The sequence below is a fragment of the Thalassophryne amazonica genome, chromosome 1, assembly GCF_902500255.1.
Source record: "Thalassophryne amazonica chromosome 1, fThaAma1.1, whole genome shotgun sequence".
NCBI lineage: Eukaryota > Metazoa > Chordata > Actinopteri > Batrachoidiformes > Batrachoididae > Thalassophryne > Thalassophryne amazonica.
In genome coordinates, this window is record NC_047103.1 from 125,565,861 (window position 1) to 125,582,543 (window position 16,683).

Consider the following 16,683-nt stretch of genomic DNA (forward strand, 5'->3'; position numbering starts at 1 on the left):
TCCCTTTTCAGCACAGGGCTTCTTGGAGTACTTCGAGAAGAAAATAGAAAACATTAGGTTGAGCATATCCTAGCATGCCTTAACCCAGCCACTACACCCTGCTATTGAGGTGGGTGCTACCACTGAGGTGTTACCTAGATTTACAGAATTTGATAGCATCTCACTAGGCGTGCTTACGAAACTCGTAATATCGACAAAAAACACAACCTGCTTATTTAATCCTATACCAACAAAACTGTTTGACCTGTGGCCCATTCTTGGGCCGACTATGCTGGAAATTGTTAATCACTCATTAATTTCTGGATCTGTTCCTAAATGTTTCGCATCTGCAGTGATTAGACATGGGCTGATAACTGGTTTCACGTTATACCGCAGTATGAAAAAAACCACAGTATCAAAACCACTAAAATTTTCTGTTATACTGTCCCTACGGTATGAGCGGGTTATGAGAATTCTTGACAGGCAGAACGGAGGCGGCGGCTGCCGTCCTTCCTTCTAGCGTGCACCTCTGTCTCTGTTAACAAACAAGCAGCTAATGTTAGCTAGCTCTGCATCATGGCTGAAGGAGGCGAAGCCTGCACTGAACTTTTCTCTCTGCTAAAAGGACCAAGTCGGCTGTATGGGATTAATTTGGCTACCAGTTTAATAGAAAAAATTGCCGGCTTTTTCGTTTTATTTTCCCCGAAATAGCCCTTCAAACTGGACTCGGACTCTGAGCGATTCAAGATACCCGCAAAGGATTACATGGAAGGAGTAAACCTTATCCCATCTTTGAAACCACTGAGAGGTACAAGCGGCAGACTCGAGGCGTCTTGTGGTCGACCAAATTTCTTCCACAAACATGTCAAGAAGGACACATACATCTATTCCAAGCACTTTTGTTGGTGAAGCTGGGCCAAGTATTGAGCATCCGGAGTTCTGGACCATATTCCAGCCACTTTTCTCCCTGAGGACTCTCTCTCACTGCCTCTGATGCGCTTACTGAGTCTGCGGGCTCGGTAAGCGCCGCAGTGGGCCATTCACACCGCCCCCGTCTGCTCTGGGGAGCTGCGGCCAACTCCGGCAACAGGTCCAGAGAGTACGCTCGCTGTTTTGATGCGGAGCTCTTCGGCAGCCCGCAAGGATAGACTTCTTGCGGAAAATTCCACAGCGCCGCAGGGTTTCGGTAACCGCAGCCGCAGAGCTCCGTGGCCACTGAGATAGGTTTGTATCTTTTTAATGACTTGGATTCTCTGTGGGTCCCGCATCCGTACCCCGCAACGGTAACACCGGAGGCAGTGTGAGCGAGGGTTAAGCAAGTAAGTCATGTTTCTCACAAGGCAGATGCTACATGTCTAAAAGAGAGACTAACATTTTGGTATTTTCTCTAAAGTTATCAGTGGTATAGTCATCGTAGTGGTAGACATTGCGTCAGTTATTGTCTGAATCACGCGCCCTTCATATGCAAATAGCCATAATGTTGTTAAAGCACATTTTAAAGCTATACATAATACTGTGAAACCCTGAAACTGCTGTATTTTTGCCCACGGTTATCATACTGTCCAAATCTCATACCGGCCTGTGCTTAGCAGTGATTAACCCATTACTTAAGAAATCTAATCTTGATATTGAAAAATTATAGGCCGATATTAAATCTATCATTTTGCTCTAAAATTCTGGATAAAGTGGTTTCACGGCAGCTTGTGGACCACCTTACTGAGAATAATCTTTTTGAGTCACTGCAGTCTGCCTTTAGAAAATATCACTCCACAGAGTCAGCTGTCACTGAAGTGGTGAATGACCTTCTGCTTGCAGTGGACTCGGACATCACTACGGTTCTGGTGCTGTTAGATCTCAGCGCTGCGTTTGATACCGCGGCTCATCATATTTTACTTGATAGGCTGGAAAATCATTTTGGGATGACTGGAAGTGCCCTAGCGTGGTTCACATCATACCTGTCCAGTCGTTCTCAATGTTTTTTGTAAAATAACACTTCCTCTAACCTTAGTGACATGAAATTTGGGGTTCCACAGGGGTCAGTCTTAGGCCCCTGCTTTTCTCCCTTTATGTAGCACCCCTTGGGCATATACTTTTGCGTTTTGGGATTGCCTTTCACTAGTGATGGGATAAACAACACTGGTGCGTCAACACTGGTGCGTCAACACTGTGCCGAGCACACGAGTGAAACCCCATACTGGTGCGTGTATCGTTTTAAGAAAAAAATCATGTGACCGATATAGGAACTGTGTCGTTCGACTGCACCGTGCCAAATTGTGTTTATAAGGAAACAAACTGTATCAACATGTTGCGGATTTGTTGGATGGAGTTTTCTTGTTGGATTTTTGCTTGCCCTCACCTTGTTCCACTGACTTCATGGATCGTTCAAAGACATTTCCCCAGTCTGGAATAATTTTGATCTTTTGACGCCAAATAAGGTAAATCTTTTTCTCCATTAGGGATTATTTACTGTTATTTTTCCAATTAGATATGTTTGTACTCCTTTACAATACTGGAAGAATAACCAGAAAACATATCCACACCTTTATCAACTCGCACTGAAATTTTTATGCTCACCATCTTCATCTGTACCCTGTGAAAGAGTTTTTTCTAAGGCAGGGGAACTAGTGTGTAAGAGGAGAAATCGCCTTGGAGCAAAGACACTTCACAAACCTTTGTTCCTCAATAAAAATGCATAAATTAATCTATTTTTAGTCTTTTATTTCATATGCTTTAACACTTAAGTTAACAAATTTCCACACATAAGTTACAAATTTTAACTCTGAATTTTATTACAGACAAATTTGCTATATTTTACAAACCAACTCAGTTTAGCATTTACACAAACAAGGTTTTAAGCAAATTTTAAACTCTTCTCATGAACAGCTTAACTCGACACAAATTGAGCACATGAAATTATGCAATGGTGAGATCATAATTTAAAATAGAGGACTGGCGATTAACTATTTCACAGGCTGATGTTGCGTTTGCAGCATGTTAGCTTTTCCATCTTATTTTCATTTTATTTACCTGCAGTGATTTTATAACTACTGCAGGGGTCACTATTGAGCGACCAACACAGTGTCAATACAGTGCTGACACAGTTTGTGTAGTGTGTCAATACACTCCTTGAGGTATCATCATCCCATCACTACCTTTCACTGCTATGCTGATGATACTCAATTGTACATACCGATAACTGCTGGTAATCTCATCCACATGAAATCCTTAGAAGATTGCCTTGTATCAGTGAGAAGCTGGATGTCTATTACCTTCCTACTTTTAAACTCTGATAAGACTGAAATGATGGTTCTTGGTCCAGTGAGACATCGGCATCAATTTGACCAGCTAGCGCTTAGCCTAGGCTCGTGTTTCATACATCATACTGACAACGCGAGGAATCTTGGGGTCACTTTTGATCCTACGTTGTCCTTTGACCTCCATATTAGAGATATTACGAGGACTGCTTTCTTCATCTGCGAAATATAGCGAAGATTTGTCCCGTCCTATCTATGGCTGATGCCGAGACCGATTCATGCAGTTGTCTCTTCTAGATTGGATTATTGCAATGTTCTGTTTTCTGGTTTGCTGCAGTCCAGCATTAGGGGTCTCCAATTGTTTCAAAATGCTGCTGCCAGACTTTTGACACGAAGCAGAAAGTTTGATCACATTACACTCATTTTGGCATCTCTTCACTGGCTTTCTGTCCCAGTGAGATCGGATTTTAAGGTTCTGCTACTAGCCTATAAAATTGTTCATGGACTGGCACCTCCCTACTTTAGCTGATCTAGTTAAACCATACCTACCGGCCCGGGCTTTGCGTTTGCAGGATGCAGGACTACTTTGTGTCCCTAGGGTGAATAAAAAGTCTGCGGGTCACAGAGCTTTCTCTTATCGTGCCCCTGTTCTGTGGAATGATCTCCCTGTGTCAATAAAACAGTCAGATTCTCTGGAGACTTTCAAGTCCAGACTTAAAACGCACTTATTTTCCCTTTCGTATGGCTAGCGTACTGGATATTGTGTTACTATGCTTTTTACTTTTTTACTCTTTTATTGTGCTTTTTTAATCTTTTAATTTATTTTATTTTGTTTTTTGAATTGTTTTGTGTGAAGTGCCTTGAGGTGACTCTGTTGTAATTTGGCGCTATATAAGATAAATATATTACAGGGGTGGTGGCCAAGTGGTTAATGCACTTGGTTTCAGTGTGGAAGGTTCCCGGTTCGAATCCCACCCCTACCACATTTCTCCATGTAATGTGGAGTTGTGTCAGGAAGAGCATCTGGCGTAAAATTTGTGCCAGTTCAACATGCAGATCCACCTTGGATTTGCTGTGGCGACCCCGAGTACAGAACAAGGGAGCAGCCGAAGGGACTTACTATAAGATAAATACATTGAATTAAATTGAAATTTAACTAAATATTAGTTGGGGTGCATGTATATATTTGAGCCTGTATTTATATTCATTTATATATTCATAATAACTGAGTGTCAGTCCATGTGGGCATTTGCCCCTCTCAACTGCCCGTGAAACAGTGCCCCAAACCCTTTACATGCTCCGTGGCATTGTGTGGCGGTGGAAATGAGATTTCTCCATCGGGTATCTGGGCTTACACTCCGGGACAGAGTGAGGAGCTCGACCATCCTGCTGCTGCTGCTTCTAAGCAAAAGAAGCCAGGTGAGATGGGTTGGGTATTTGTTGAGGATGCCCTCAGGTCGTCCAGGCACATTCAGCTGGGAGGAGGCTGTGGGGAAGACCCAGGGCATGCTGGAGGGATTATATTTTCCAGCTGTCTTGGGAATGCCTCAGAATCCCCTGGGAAGAGTTACAGGACTTGGCCGAGGATAGGAATGTATGAGAGGAGCTGCTTGCTCTGCTGCCACTGTGACCCAGACAAGCAGCAGAAAATGAATCAATAGATGTATGTATAATTTTGACCCTGTGTGGACTAGAGAAGATCTAAAATAAAGTCAAACGTGCATCCAGTTCTTATTATTAAAGTCATTAATGATGTATGCTGTACAATCACTCCAACCTGACAAAAGACACCATAAAAAGCCCAAAATGGCTATGACAGTCATGCCCATCATGAGTTTATGTAATCTTCAGACCACAACTGGAGAACACAGCAGGTGTGAAAGAGGTGTCACATAGCCCTGCAGTGCTGATGTGAGTGCTGTGAATGCACCAAAATGATTTCCAAATTAATGGGTATTTTGTGTTATTTTTGATAATATCATTGTCATTATTTTCATTGCAGTTATTACAAAAAATTGTTCTGGCCTGGTGGGGGCTCTTGTTGGCCTGGTGGCCTGTCAGGCATGTACAATTATAGGTGAAACCCTGAATTATCAATTAACTGTTAATGGTCACAAAATCAGCTTCTAATTTTTTGCCTTTTGTGTCAACAACTGTCTTGTTTCTTCAGAGTTTTTTTTTTTGTATTTGCTTTCACAGAGCTGTCCAGTACATTACAGAATAAATATGTAAATTCTAATTAACTGTCTCTTAGGTGGTTTGCACCATGCTGCGGTAAGAATACAAGGGGAAAGTGTGTACAGACATCTGAAGCATGAAGGTGGCACACACAGGGTGCAGAGGATTCCTCAGGTGGGCCTTTCTTCCAGGATGCAGCGTATCCACACTGGAACGATGACTGTCATTGTCCTGCCTCAGCCGATTGAGGTACACACCTGGTACATTTTATATTTCATTCAAGGTTTACCCCACATGATCTAAATCAAACTTCGATCTTTCCACCAAATGTTTTTGATAAATACAGTTTGGGTTATTTGTGTCAGCGTGGTTAGAACCTGCATACAATTATTTGTCCTTTGTAAATTGTATTTAAAAGACCAATTTGCTTTTACAGTTTGAGATCAAAATTGATCCCAAGCACCTTCGCATCGACACATTTAGAGCTCGAGGCGCTGGAGGCCAAAGTGTCAACACAACAGACAGTGCTGTACGCATTGTTCATCTTCCCACAGGTAAAAACCAGAGTTTCCCAAGACTGAAGACTCACCACTGCATGCAGGAAATTGTCCAAATTGGGCTCTAATCTGTAACCCAGCAAGTTAAGACAAGCATTGTTCGAGGTCATGTCTAAATTTTGCCAAGAAAACTACTCTTCAGGATATTAACATCAAATCAGATCCTGACTCCGACCTCAGAGAAAGTAGGTCACCATAAAAATAAATAATCATGCTACAGTTTTTGAGAACATTGCTTGACATTTAGGTATCTTTTCAGTGCTCTAACAAAATTAATAGCCAAAGGAATGTAACTAGCGCATTGCCTGTGGGGATCCACGGGCTCTAGATTGGGTAGTGATAATAAAATAGGTAGACATATTTAAGGGTGGTAATAAATTATTTTATAATGACTTAGAATGCTCTGTCAGTCCAGAATATTTTTAAAACCTTAGAACTCAACAGTTTTTAGACAAACTACTCAACCCTTTTATTTCTTGTTAATTACGTGATTTTTTTATGTTAATTTACTGTCTTAATGTATTTATAAATGGTTTAGGATCTTGTTATCATATACACACTATTATCATCATTATTATTATTATTACTTCTATTTTGTCATTTGGTTTGAAAGGGACCACAATTTTTCACTTTCTTGTGTCATCCATGTTTTTAACATATTTACAATTATATTATGTACTTACATTGAACTTACTAAATAAAATCATGCACATATGCACGCACGCATTTAATATATAGATGATTTACTGCCCATTGCTGGCATGGCGTGTGAGTCTTGAATGTAATTATCAACATCCATTGTTCAGTGTTGTTAACTAATATCCATAGTTTCTCCAAAAATATTAGTCCTATTAACATTCTGTTTTGGTGGGGTTCATCCTTGACCCAAAATACATAAGCATACCAAATGGCAAATGTCAGCTCTCCCCAGTTTGTTCATGATCGAAATTATACGCACGCACACAGAGTTTTTTGTCTTTTCTGCATTCTGCTTCAAACGGGTGCTTTTATTTTTACACACCCGCAAACAGACATGGCGGAAGACATCAAATGCACTACATGTCTCACTCATGGTAATGGCAACATGACAGTTAACTAAACTGACTAAACCAATTGAACTACAAAACACAATAAATCAATAACCCTAGCAACATTGTAAAAAAAAAAAAATCCATCAAAGTCTGGAATAAGGAAACGGAAAAAAAAAACATTGAGAGGCTTTTTGGAACTGACAGACTGGGACATATTTTTTAATGACAGTGGTGAGGATCCTGACACACTAACAGATGTATGGACCTCTTACATTTTATTCTGTGAGAATGCTGTCACATCCGCAAACCAAATAGCTATTCACCCAAACAATAAAGAGTGGGTTACCATGGACATGAAGGCCTGTCTGGTTCAGAAGAAAAAAACTTTTTTTTTTTTTGCAGGGAAACAAGCTTGGGGTGAAGGAGCTGGAGGAAGAGTTCAGGAGGCAAGCTAAGCTTGCTAAAATAAATTACAAGAAAAAAGTGGAGCAGAAATTAATTTCTGGAAATGCAAGGAAGGTTCGGCAGGGTCTAAACACCATGATGGACGTAGCCCCCAAACCCACAGTGGTCAACTTCACAGACTCCACCTCCTTCGTATTGCAGTTAAACATTTTCTTCTCCCGGTTCAACAGTAGCAGCACACCAACCACCTGGACCTCCCCCATTCTCTTCTCTGTTTATACCACAAACATCTCCTGCAGCATTGAAGGAATGACTCTTTTTAAATATGTAGATGACATGGCTCTGGTTGTGCAATTGACTGTCAGTGATGCTCTGTCCCACTACCAGCTCACAGTCAGCAACTTGGTCCAGACATTTTGTGACCACTCCCTGGAACTGAACATCTCTAAGACCAGGGAGCTGTGGTGTGGGGGTAGAGACAAAACACCATCTTCGCTGTTCTAGCCACTCAGTATCCACTATCAGATGGTGGAACAGGTTCAGTCATTCAAATACCTCGGAACAGAGATAGACACTGGCCTGTCCTTCTCAACACACAGTGACACTGCTTGCAAAAAAAGTACAACAGCACCTCCACCTGCTGAGGAAACTGAGGACTTTCCACATCAGGAAGGACATTTTAACTCTTGTCTATAAATCTCTCATTGAATCACTTCTTATTTACAATAATGTCTCATCCTGGTCTGTCTGAAGTACAACCCCAATTCTAATGAAGTTCGGATGTTGTGTGAAATGTAAATAAAAACAGAATACAATGATTTGCAAATCCTCTTCCACTTATATTCAACTGAATACACCACAAAGACAAAATATTAAATGTTCAAACTGATAGACCTTTTTGTTTTTGTGCAAATATTTGCTCATTTTGAAATGGATGCCTGCAACACATTTCAAAAAAGCTGGGACAGTGGCAACAAAAGACTGGGAAATTTGATGAATGTTCAAAGAACAACTGTTTGGAACATTCCACGGGTGAACAGGTAAATTGGAAGCAGGTGAGTGTCATGATTGTGTATAAAAGGAGCATCCCCAAAAGCAAAAATGGGGCGAACATCACCACTTTGTGAACAACTGCCTGAAAAAAAGTCCAACAGTTTAAGAGCAATGTTTCTCATCGTTCAGTTGCAAGGAATTTAGGGATTCCATCATCTAAGGATACTACTAAGTACGAAGTACTTGGATACCCAAGATTGGATAGGATCTTACAATGGCGCTGGTCATGGCGACAAGCAGCAGCAGCATGTTGAGTGTGCAGTGTGTATGAGGACTATCTTTTGGGTGTGATCGCTCCTTCTGGTGCTAAAGTGACTGTCCTGCAATAATTGACAGCCGATCGCATCATCTGTGGTGCATATTTTTGCTACAGAATGGCCTGGTTGGGATATTTGCTCATTCTTACCTGTGTGGTATACCTGTCCTGGGGCCTGTACGCAAACAGCGGCGGCGTCCAGTACACCCGCGAATTTCTTCTCCGTCTCCAAGACTCGGGCGCTGGATCTATTAATCCATGAGTGGTTTTCCCGAATTAAATGCTTCGATCCAGGGTAGAAGTTAGAGAAGCTTTTGGGCGGCATAAAACGCTTCTTCCAAAGAAAAGGGAAGACGTGGTGGAGTTCGCCAGCGGCTAAGAAGAGAGGGGATGCGTCGGATTCCCCTTCCTACTATAATCCTTTTGTAATTCCCAGTCCTTACGGAGTAAAATCGACGAGTTACGAGCCAATGTGCACTTCTTGGAGGAATATAAAAACTCTTGCCTCATCGTGCTCACGGAAACGTGGCTAAAGAACTAGGATGTAAACTCGGAGCTGGACTTAGCTGAGTTTGGACAGCCACTCAGACTCGATCGGGACTCCCAAGTGACCGCTAAGTCACTCGGGGGTGGAGTATGCCTGTACGTGAATCAAAATTGGTGCAAGACCGAAATTGTGAGGGAGTCTGTGTGTACGGAGGACATCAAACTCCTGTCAGTGTCTCTGCGCCCGTTCCACCTCCCGAGGGAATTCCCTCAGCTGTTTGTGACTGTTGTTTACATTCATCCAAAGGCGAATGCTGACGTAGCTGCGCGGATGATTACACGCACTGTGCGCAAACTCCAGGACATCTCCCCAGATGCGCCTAATTTAATCATGGGAGATTTTAATAATTGTAACCCTGCTAAATTACTTCCAGGGTTTGAACAGTATGTAACTTGCCCCACACGATGCACAGAATGTCTCGATCTTTGTTTTGGGTCAGTCAAAGGCGCATATAAATCCTTCCGCAGAGCGCCACTAGGGTCGTCCGACCATAATGTCATTCACCTTGTGCCCTATTACCAACCTCTCTTTAAGAGAGTCAAAGCAGAGAGACGCACAGTGCCTGTGTGGAACGCAGATTCCATTCAGTGCCTCCAGGAGTGCCTTGATTGCACAGATTGGGATGTTTTTAAAGACAATTGCAAAGATCTTGACGAACTTACAGAAACTGTGTCTGCCTACATCTCATTTTGTGAAAAGTTCAGGGCCTGATGGTATTGGGGAAAGGGTACTTAAAAACTGTGCAGAGCAATTGGCTGATATATTCTGCCACATCTTTTCTTGTTCAATGGAACGTCGCAGAGTACCCTCCCTTTGGAAATCCTCAACAATTGTTCCAATACCAAAAAACAAGTCACCTAAAGAACCGAACAATTACAGTCCTATAGCACTAACATCTCTTGTTATGAAGACTTTTGAGAAAATTGTGAAAGAGGAGCTTTTAAGACAAACACAGGGAGTGTTAGACCCACTCCAGTTCGCATACAGATATGGAAGGGGCGTGGATGATGCGATCTCCACTCTACTTAATCTGGCTTTGCAGCATCTTGAAGGTGCAAATACTTTTATTCGGATGTTTATTGATTTCTCCTCCGCTTTTAACTGCATACAACCACATGTATTGGCAGAGCGATTAAGAGACATGAACATTGATGTTGCCCTAATTTTATGGATTATTGACTTTTTAACAAACAGATCGCAGAGAGTCAGAGTTAATGAAACTCTCTCCGATGCTGTTGTATCATCCACTGGAGTCCCTCAGGGCTGCGTTTTATCTCCTTTGTTGTTTGTTCTTTATACTAATCTCTGTCAAAGTCAACATGATAATCATCACATCATAAAATATGCAGATGATTCAGTTATCCTGTCCCTTCTGCACGGTGATGACTCCTCAGACCATAGCTTGGTCTTGCTGGACTTTTTAGAGTGGTGCCATTCATCCTCTCTATATATAAATGTGGACAAAACTAAAGAAATGCACATTGATTTCAGGAAAACACCACCTGTTCTGAATCAAATTTCCATTGATGGGAAGCCCATAGATGTTTTTGAGAATTATAAGTATCTGGGCACCCAAATTGACAATTAATTATCTTTTGAATTGCAGATTAACGCAGTGTGCAGTAAGGCGCATCAAAGAATGCACTTTCTTGGAAAACTTAGGAATTACAACGTAGATGGTGTCTTCATGAAAATGTTCTACAGTTGCTTTGTGGAGTCTGTGTTAACCTTTTCCTTCCTGTGTTGGCTCAACTTATTGAACCTTAAGAATCGCAACTGTCTTTGTAATATTGTCAAGGAATGTGGTAAATTATGGGAACTCAGTGCACGGACATCATGGACCTTTTTAAAACAAGGGTTGTGTCAAAAGCCAGGAAAATTATGGCGGATTCGGCACACCCTCTGCACTCACAATTTAAGTTTCTGCCCTCGGGCAGACGCCTGGTAATGCCCAGATGCAGAACCAACAGACTAAAAAACACTTTTATTCCCACAGCCATTGCTCTCCTAAATAACACCTAAGGACTCACTGTTGCACTTAAGTCTACACTGACTTGCACCTTATTTCTTGGTTTTTGTTTTGTATATTTATTCTGCTGTGTTTTTATGAATGCAATTTTTAAGGCTGACTGCACCTGAATTGCCCCCATGGGGACTAAATAAACGATCAAATCAAAATCAAATCAAATCTACAGTCCATAATATAATCAGAAGATTCAGAGAATCTGAAGAACTTTCTACACGTATGCGGCAAGGCCGAAAACCAACATTGAATGCCCGTGACCTTTGATCCCTCAGGTGGCACTGCATTAAACGCCGACATCATTGTGTAAAGGATCTTACCGTATCGGCTCAGGAACACTTCAGAAAACCATTGTCAGTTAACACAGTTTGTCGCTACATCTACAAGTGCAAGTTAAAACTCTGCTATTCAAAGCGAAAGCCATACATCAACAACATCCAGAAACGCCGCCGCCTTCTCTGGGCTCGAGCTCATTTGAAATAAACAGACGCAAAGTGGAAAAGTGTGCTGTGGTCTGATGAGTCCACATTTCAAATTGTTTTTGGAAATCATGGACGTCATATCCTCCGGACAAAAGAGGAAAAAGACCATCCAGATTGTTACCAGTGCAAAGTTCAAAACCCAGCATCTTTGGTGGTATGGGGTGTGTTAGTGCCCATGGCATGGGCAACTTACACATCTGTGATGGCACCATCAATGCTGAAAGGTCCATCCAGGTTTTGGAGCAACACATGCTGCCATCCAAGCAACGTCTTTTCAGGGACGTCCCTGCTTATTTCAGCAAGACAATGCCAAGCCACATTCTGCACGTTACATTAGCATGGCTTTGTAGTAAAAGAGTGCAGGTACTAGACTGGCCTGTCTGCAGTCCAGACCTGTTGCCCATTGAAAATGTGTGGTGCATTATGAAGTGCAAAATACGACAACGGAGACCCCGGACTGTTGAACAACTGAAGTCATACATCAAGCAAGAATGGGAAAGAATTCCACCTTCAAAGCTTCAACAATTAGTGTCCTCAGTTCCCAAACACTTATTGAGTGTTGTTAGAAGGAAAGGTGATGTAACACAGTGGTAAACATACCACTGTCCCAGATTTTTTGAAAAGTGTTGCAGGCATCCATTTCAAAATGAGCAAATATTAGGTTGAAGAGGATTTGAAAATCATTGTGTTCTGTTTTTATTTACATTTTTATTTAATGTGTTTTTATTGAGGCTGTTGAAGAAGAATTTCTGACCTTTCTTGGATAGACAATAGTTTATTCTATTCTAAACTAAGATCAACCACACTATCATTTAAAACCCCAAATTCCCATAGTTCATTGCAGCACAACATCCATTGTTCACTGTTGTTCACTAATATCGATTATTTCTCCAAAAATATTAGTCCTATCAACTTTCCGTTTTCACAGCGTTTATCCTTGACCCAAAAAACATAAGCATATGAAACAGCAAATGTCAGCTCTCCCTAGTTTCTCCGTGATCAAAGCCATACACACGCACTCATACACGCACACAGAGGCCACTTGGCTATGATAATATAGATTTCCATTTTATAATATAATTTTCCATTCCCCATCATAGCTGGAGCTCCTTCAATAGCAACTGACACAATCTTCTTCACATCTATTCCTTTTTCATTCAGCATTTCCAGTATTGCATTATAAATGTCTTTTCCCTTTGTTTGTCCAAAGAGGGTCACCATGCCCAACACATCTTCAACAAACTCCCTCTTTGGCTCATCATAATATCTCACAAACAGCATCAGCTGAGCATTATCAGTGGTGTTAGTGGACTCATCCATATCTAAGGAAAGGCACTCTTCATTTTTTATTCTATCATAAAGCCATGTCATTTTTCAGTTTTCAGTTTATTGTCATTTATATAACGCCAAATCAACAGAGTTGCCTCAAAGCGCTTCACACAGGTAAGGTCTAACCTTACCAACCCCCAGAGCAACAGTGGTAAGGAAAAACTCCCTCTGAGGAAGAAACCTCAAGCAGACCAGACTCAAAGGGGTGACGCTCTGCTTGGGCCATGCTACAAACATAAATTACAGAACAATTCACGGACGAATATACAAGAAATGCTATTGGCGCACAGGACAGGACGATCGCCAACATGAATACAACTCCCATCTCTGGATGGAGCTGCACCGTAAACAGAGAAAAAACAGAATCAGGCGTCAGAAAGACAAAAAATACTGTATAATTTGCCAGCATTAAACAACAAGAAAAACAGAGAAATACTAAGGTGATCGCCGGCCACTAGCCCTAAACTTCACTAATAGTAGAGGACCCTCCTATTGAGTTTGTGACCAATTTTTTAATGCAGATTCTGTTGTGTGGGCCGCTAAAGAGGAGGTACTGCTGGCCCACCACCACCAGAGGACACCCTGCCTGGAGTGCGGGCTCCAGGCACCAGAGGGCGCTGCCGCCTCACAGGAGCAGCCGGGGTGACAGCTGACACTCATCACCTGTGACAGCTGTCACCACTCATCTGATCTGCATCGGTATATCAGCAAGACGTCATCTCCACCTCTTTGCCGAGATATCGTTCTACCTGAAAGGTAATATCCTCAGCCTGACTGCTTGATAGAAAGCCCTTTTTGTGATTTTTGTGAGTGATAACAGACTTTTTCTCCAACGAGAGGTGGAGGTAGCTTCCCTGCCGTGCAGATTGCTGGGTGCAGACGCACGCACGTTTAATTGTGTTTTTGTTCCTCGCCAGCAGTACCAGGTCCGACACGTGGAGGCAGTGGCCACCTGGGAGTTCGGGACTTGGCGGCTCCAGTATTCCCGGGGTCTGGTGGCGGAGGAAATCGTGTGGTTCCGGTTCTGCTTTGGACAGACGTCTCCTATCTTCGAGCCTGCCCACACGACACCTTGTAATTTGACCTTTGATCTATTGTGTAATCTGTTGTGTTTGTTGTGCACGTTCGCAACAGTAAAGTGTTGTTATTTGACCTATTCCATTGTCCGTTCATTTGCGCCCCCTGTTGTGGGTCCGTGTACTTACACTTTCCCAACAGATTCTTGGAGACTGGCCCAAAATAAAAGATTTTGGCTGGGGTATCTTTCTCAAAAGTGTGGGCTAACTCCACCAGGGAGCATTATTCAAAATGGCTGCCAAAAATCTATGATGTACCTTATTTTCACTTTTGACTGGCCTAGAATATTCATCTTGTTGTCTAAATGTATGTTTTGGAGGTCCAGGAATTCATTTCTGCCCTAAAAAGTAATTTATATGGAACACCAGAGGCAAAAATCCAAGATGGCTGCCATAATGGCTACCGTAAATAGGAAAACGGGTATTATGCTCCTATTTGATACTAATAGGGCATGTAATACCTAAACTACAGTGTTTTTCAGAGTGTTTAGTCCAATTTTGTATGTTACAAAGCTCTAACCTGTCTGTATATTGAGATATTCAAGATGGCGGCCAAAATGGCTACCACATATGGCCAAATGGCTACAGTTATTCCATCCCCACCTCCCCATGAGTGATAAAAGCACGTTTTGTGACAAGTTTGGCATATATCAATGAACATAAAGTGGTTAGTCATACTTAAAAGTAAAAGTCTCATTTAAATTCAACCATTCAATTTCAGTTTATTTTCATTTATATAGCGCCAAATCACAACAGAGTTGCCTCAAAGCGCTTCACACAGGTAAGGTCTAACCTTACCAACCCCCAGAGCAACAGTAGTAAGGAAAAACTCCCTCTGAGGAAGAAACCTCAAGCATTACCAGACTCAAAGGGGTGACCCTCTGCTTGGGCCATGCTACAAACATAAATTACAGAACAATTCACAGAACAAATCACGGACAAATATACAAGAAATGCTATTGGCGCACAGGACAGGAGGATCGCCAACACGAATACAACTCCCATCTCTGGATGGAGCTGCACCTTAAACAGAGAGAAAAAACAGAATCAGGCATCAGAAAGACAAAAAAATACTGTGTAATTTGTCAGCATTAAACAAGAAAAACAGAGAAATACTAAGGTGATCTCCGGCCACTAGCCCTAAACTTCACTAAAAGACCCCAGAATTTAGGTAAAGTTGAGGCCACAGCCCGCTCCAATTACTAATAAATGAATTAAATGAGTAAAAAGCGTAAAACAAAACTATACCAGTATGCTAGCCATATGAAAGGGAAAATAAGTGCGTCTTAAGTCTGGACTTGAAAATCTCCACAGAATCTGACTGTTTTATTGACGCAGGGAGATCATTCCACAGACCAGGGGCACGACCATTGATGTCTTTCACATACAATAATGTGTAACACCAAGTTCATAGCACATAAAATGTAACAATCTAGATAGAAATGTAACAACTTTATAATAACAAGCAAGATTTATACACTCTCATTATCAATACGTCAGGTTCAGAGTCCTCCAAGAGTCAGGTAAAATCATCATTACAAAACAGTCAAACATCCTCTGTATCACTGTAATCATTGTCTCCATCACTTTCATCAGACATGTCATCTTCAGCCACGTCCTGCAAGGATCCCAGAAGGTCTTTGGATAGGCATGGCTTTGTGTATCTAAGGGGGACACATTTACCATTGTCAAGTTTCCAACCGCTGTTTAGTGATGATGGGATCAGCTCTGTCATGTGAAAGTGAAGAAAGAGATGAGACTGGTAGTTAACTCTCTGCACTTTCAGGTTGTGGGAGTGTCTGACTTAGATCTTCTATTTCCACAGGTATATCACAATGAGTACTGCTTTCTGCAGTTTTCTCTAGCCTTTTCCGTTTGATGGCTTGTGACAGCTTGTATTGGCTGGCAATCTGAGCCCTGCAAAATTTATGGAAATAGATTCCCTGTGGACCACTTTCCCACTGAACTGCATCGTATACTGTGCCAAATATATCAAGTTCTTTCCAGTTTTTGGCATGGTCACGCAGGGTTTCCCAGGATTCTGATGTGGTTGTGCTTCTGTCTTCATCACAGTCCTTCTGACAAATTATGCATACCCCTATTGACGCACTGCTTCTTTTCTTTCCTCTTCTTTCAGCCATTATTACTTAGTCCATCTGAAACAGTGGCACAGTTCATAAGTTTCATTGATAATGGTTATTGACAAAACTATAAATCCTTACAGCTAGTAGCATAAACTTGAAACTGAACATTAGTTTAACTCTATATTTTATTAATTAAATGCAAAGTTTGCTATACTGATGCCAATCTTTACAGTTAGTGGTATCAACATGAAATTGAACATTCACTTAGGTCTATGTTTGAGTTGGTATCCTCTTGAAAAGGGAAGCCATCTGAGCCTGAACCTTGAAATTTTAACTCCGAACATATTCAGGTTAGAATGGAAAATATAAAATACAAAGTACAGAAATCTTTAAAAAGTACCAAAAACTTAAGCGCAATGCAAACAAAGC

At 41.6% G+C, this 16,683-nt stretch overlaps 1 protein-coding gene and 1 long non-coding RNA gene across 2 annotated transcripts in view; one reads left to right on the plus strand and one right to left on the minus strand.

Annotated features, from left to right (window-relative positions):
- Positions 1–16,683, plus strand: part of mtrf1 (mitochondrial translational release factor 1) — an 80,823-nt gene that overhangs the window by 50,102 nt on the left and 14,038 nt on the right. Inside the window, exons 7-8 of the mRNA XM_034174230.1 lie at positions 5,488–5,660; positions 5,848–5,965. Coding sequence (XP_034030121.1) covers positions 5,488–5,660; positions 5,848–5,965 — 291 coding nt within the window. The remainder of the gene's footprint in view (positions 1–5,487; positions 5,661–5,847; positions 5,966–16,683) is intronic.
- LOC117513973 lies at positions 1,353–15,967 on the minus strand. Its single transcript, XR_004561759.1, has 3 exons — positions 15,737–15,967; positions 1,973–1,982; positions 1,353–1,364 (listed from the first exon to the last, which is right to left on the minus strand). It is a non-coding gene; the product is annotated as an uncharacterized LOC117513973 (long non-coding RNA).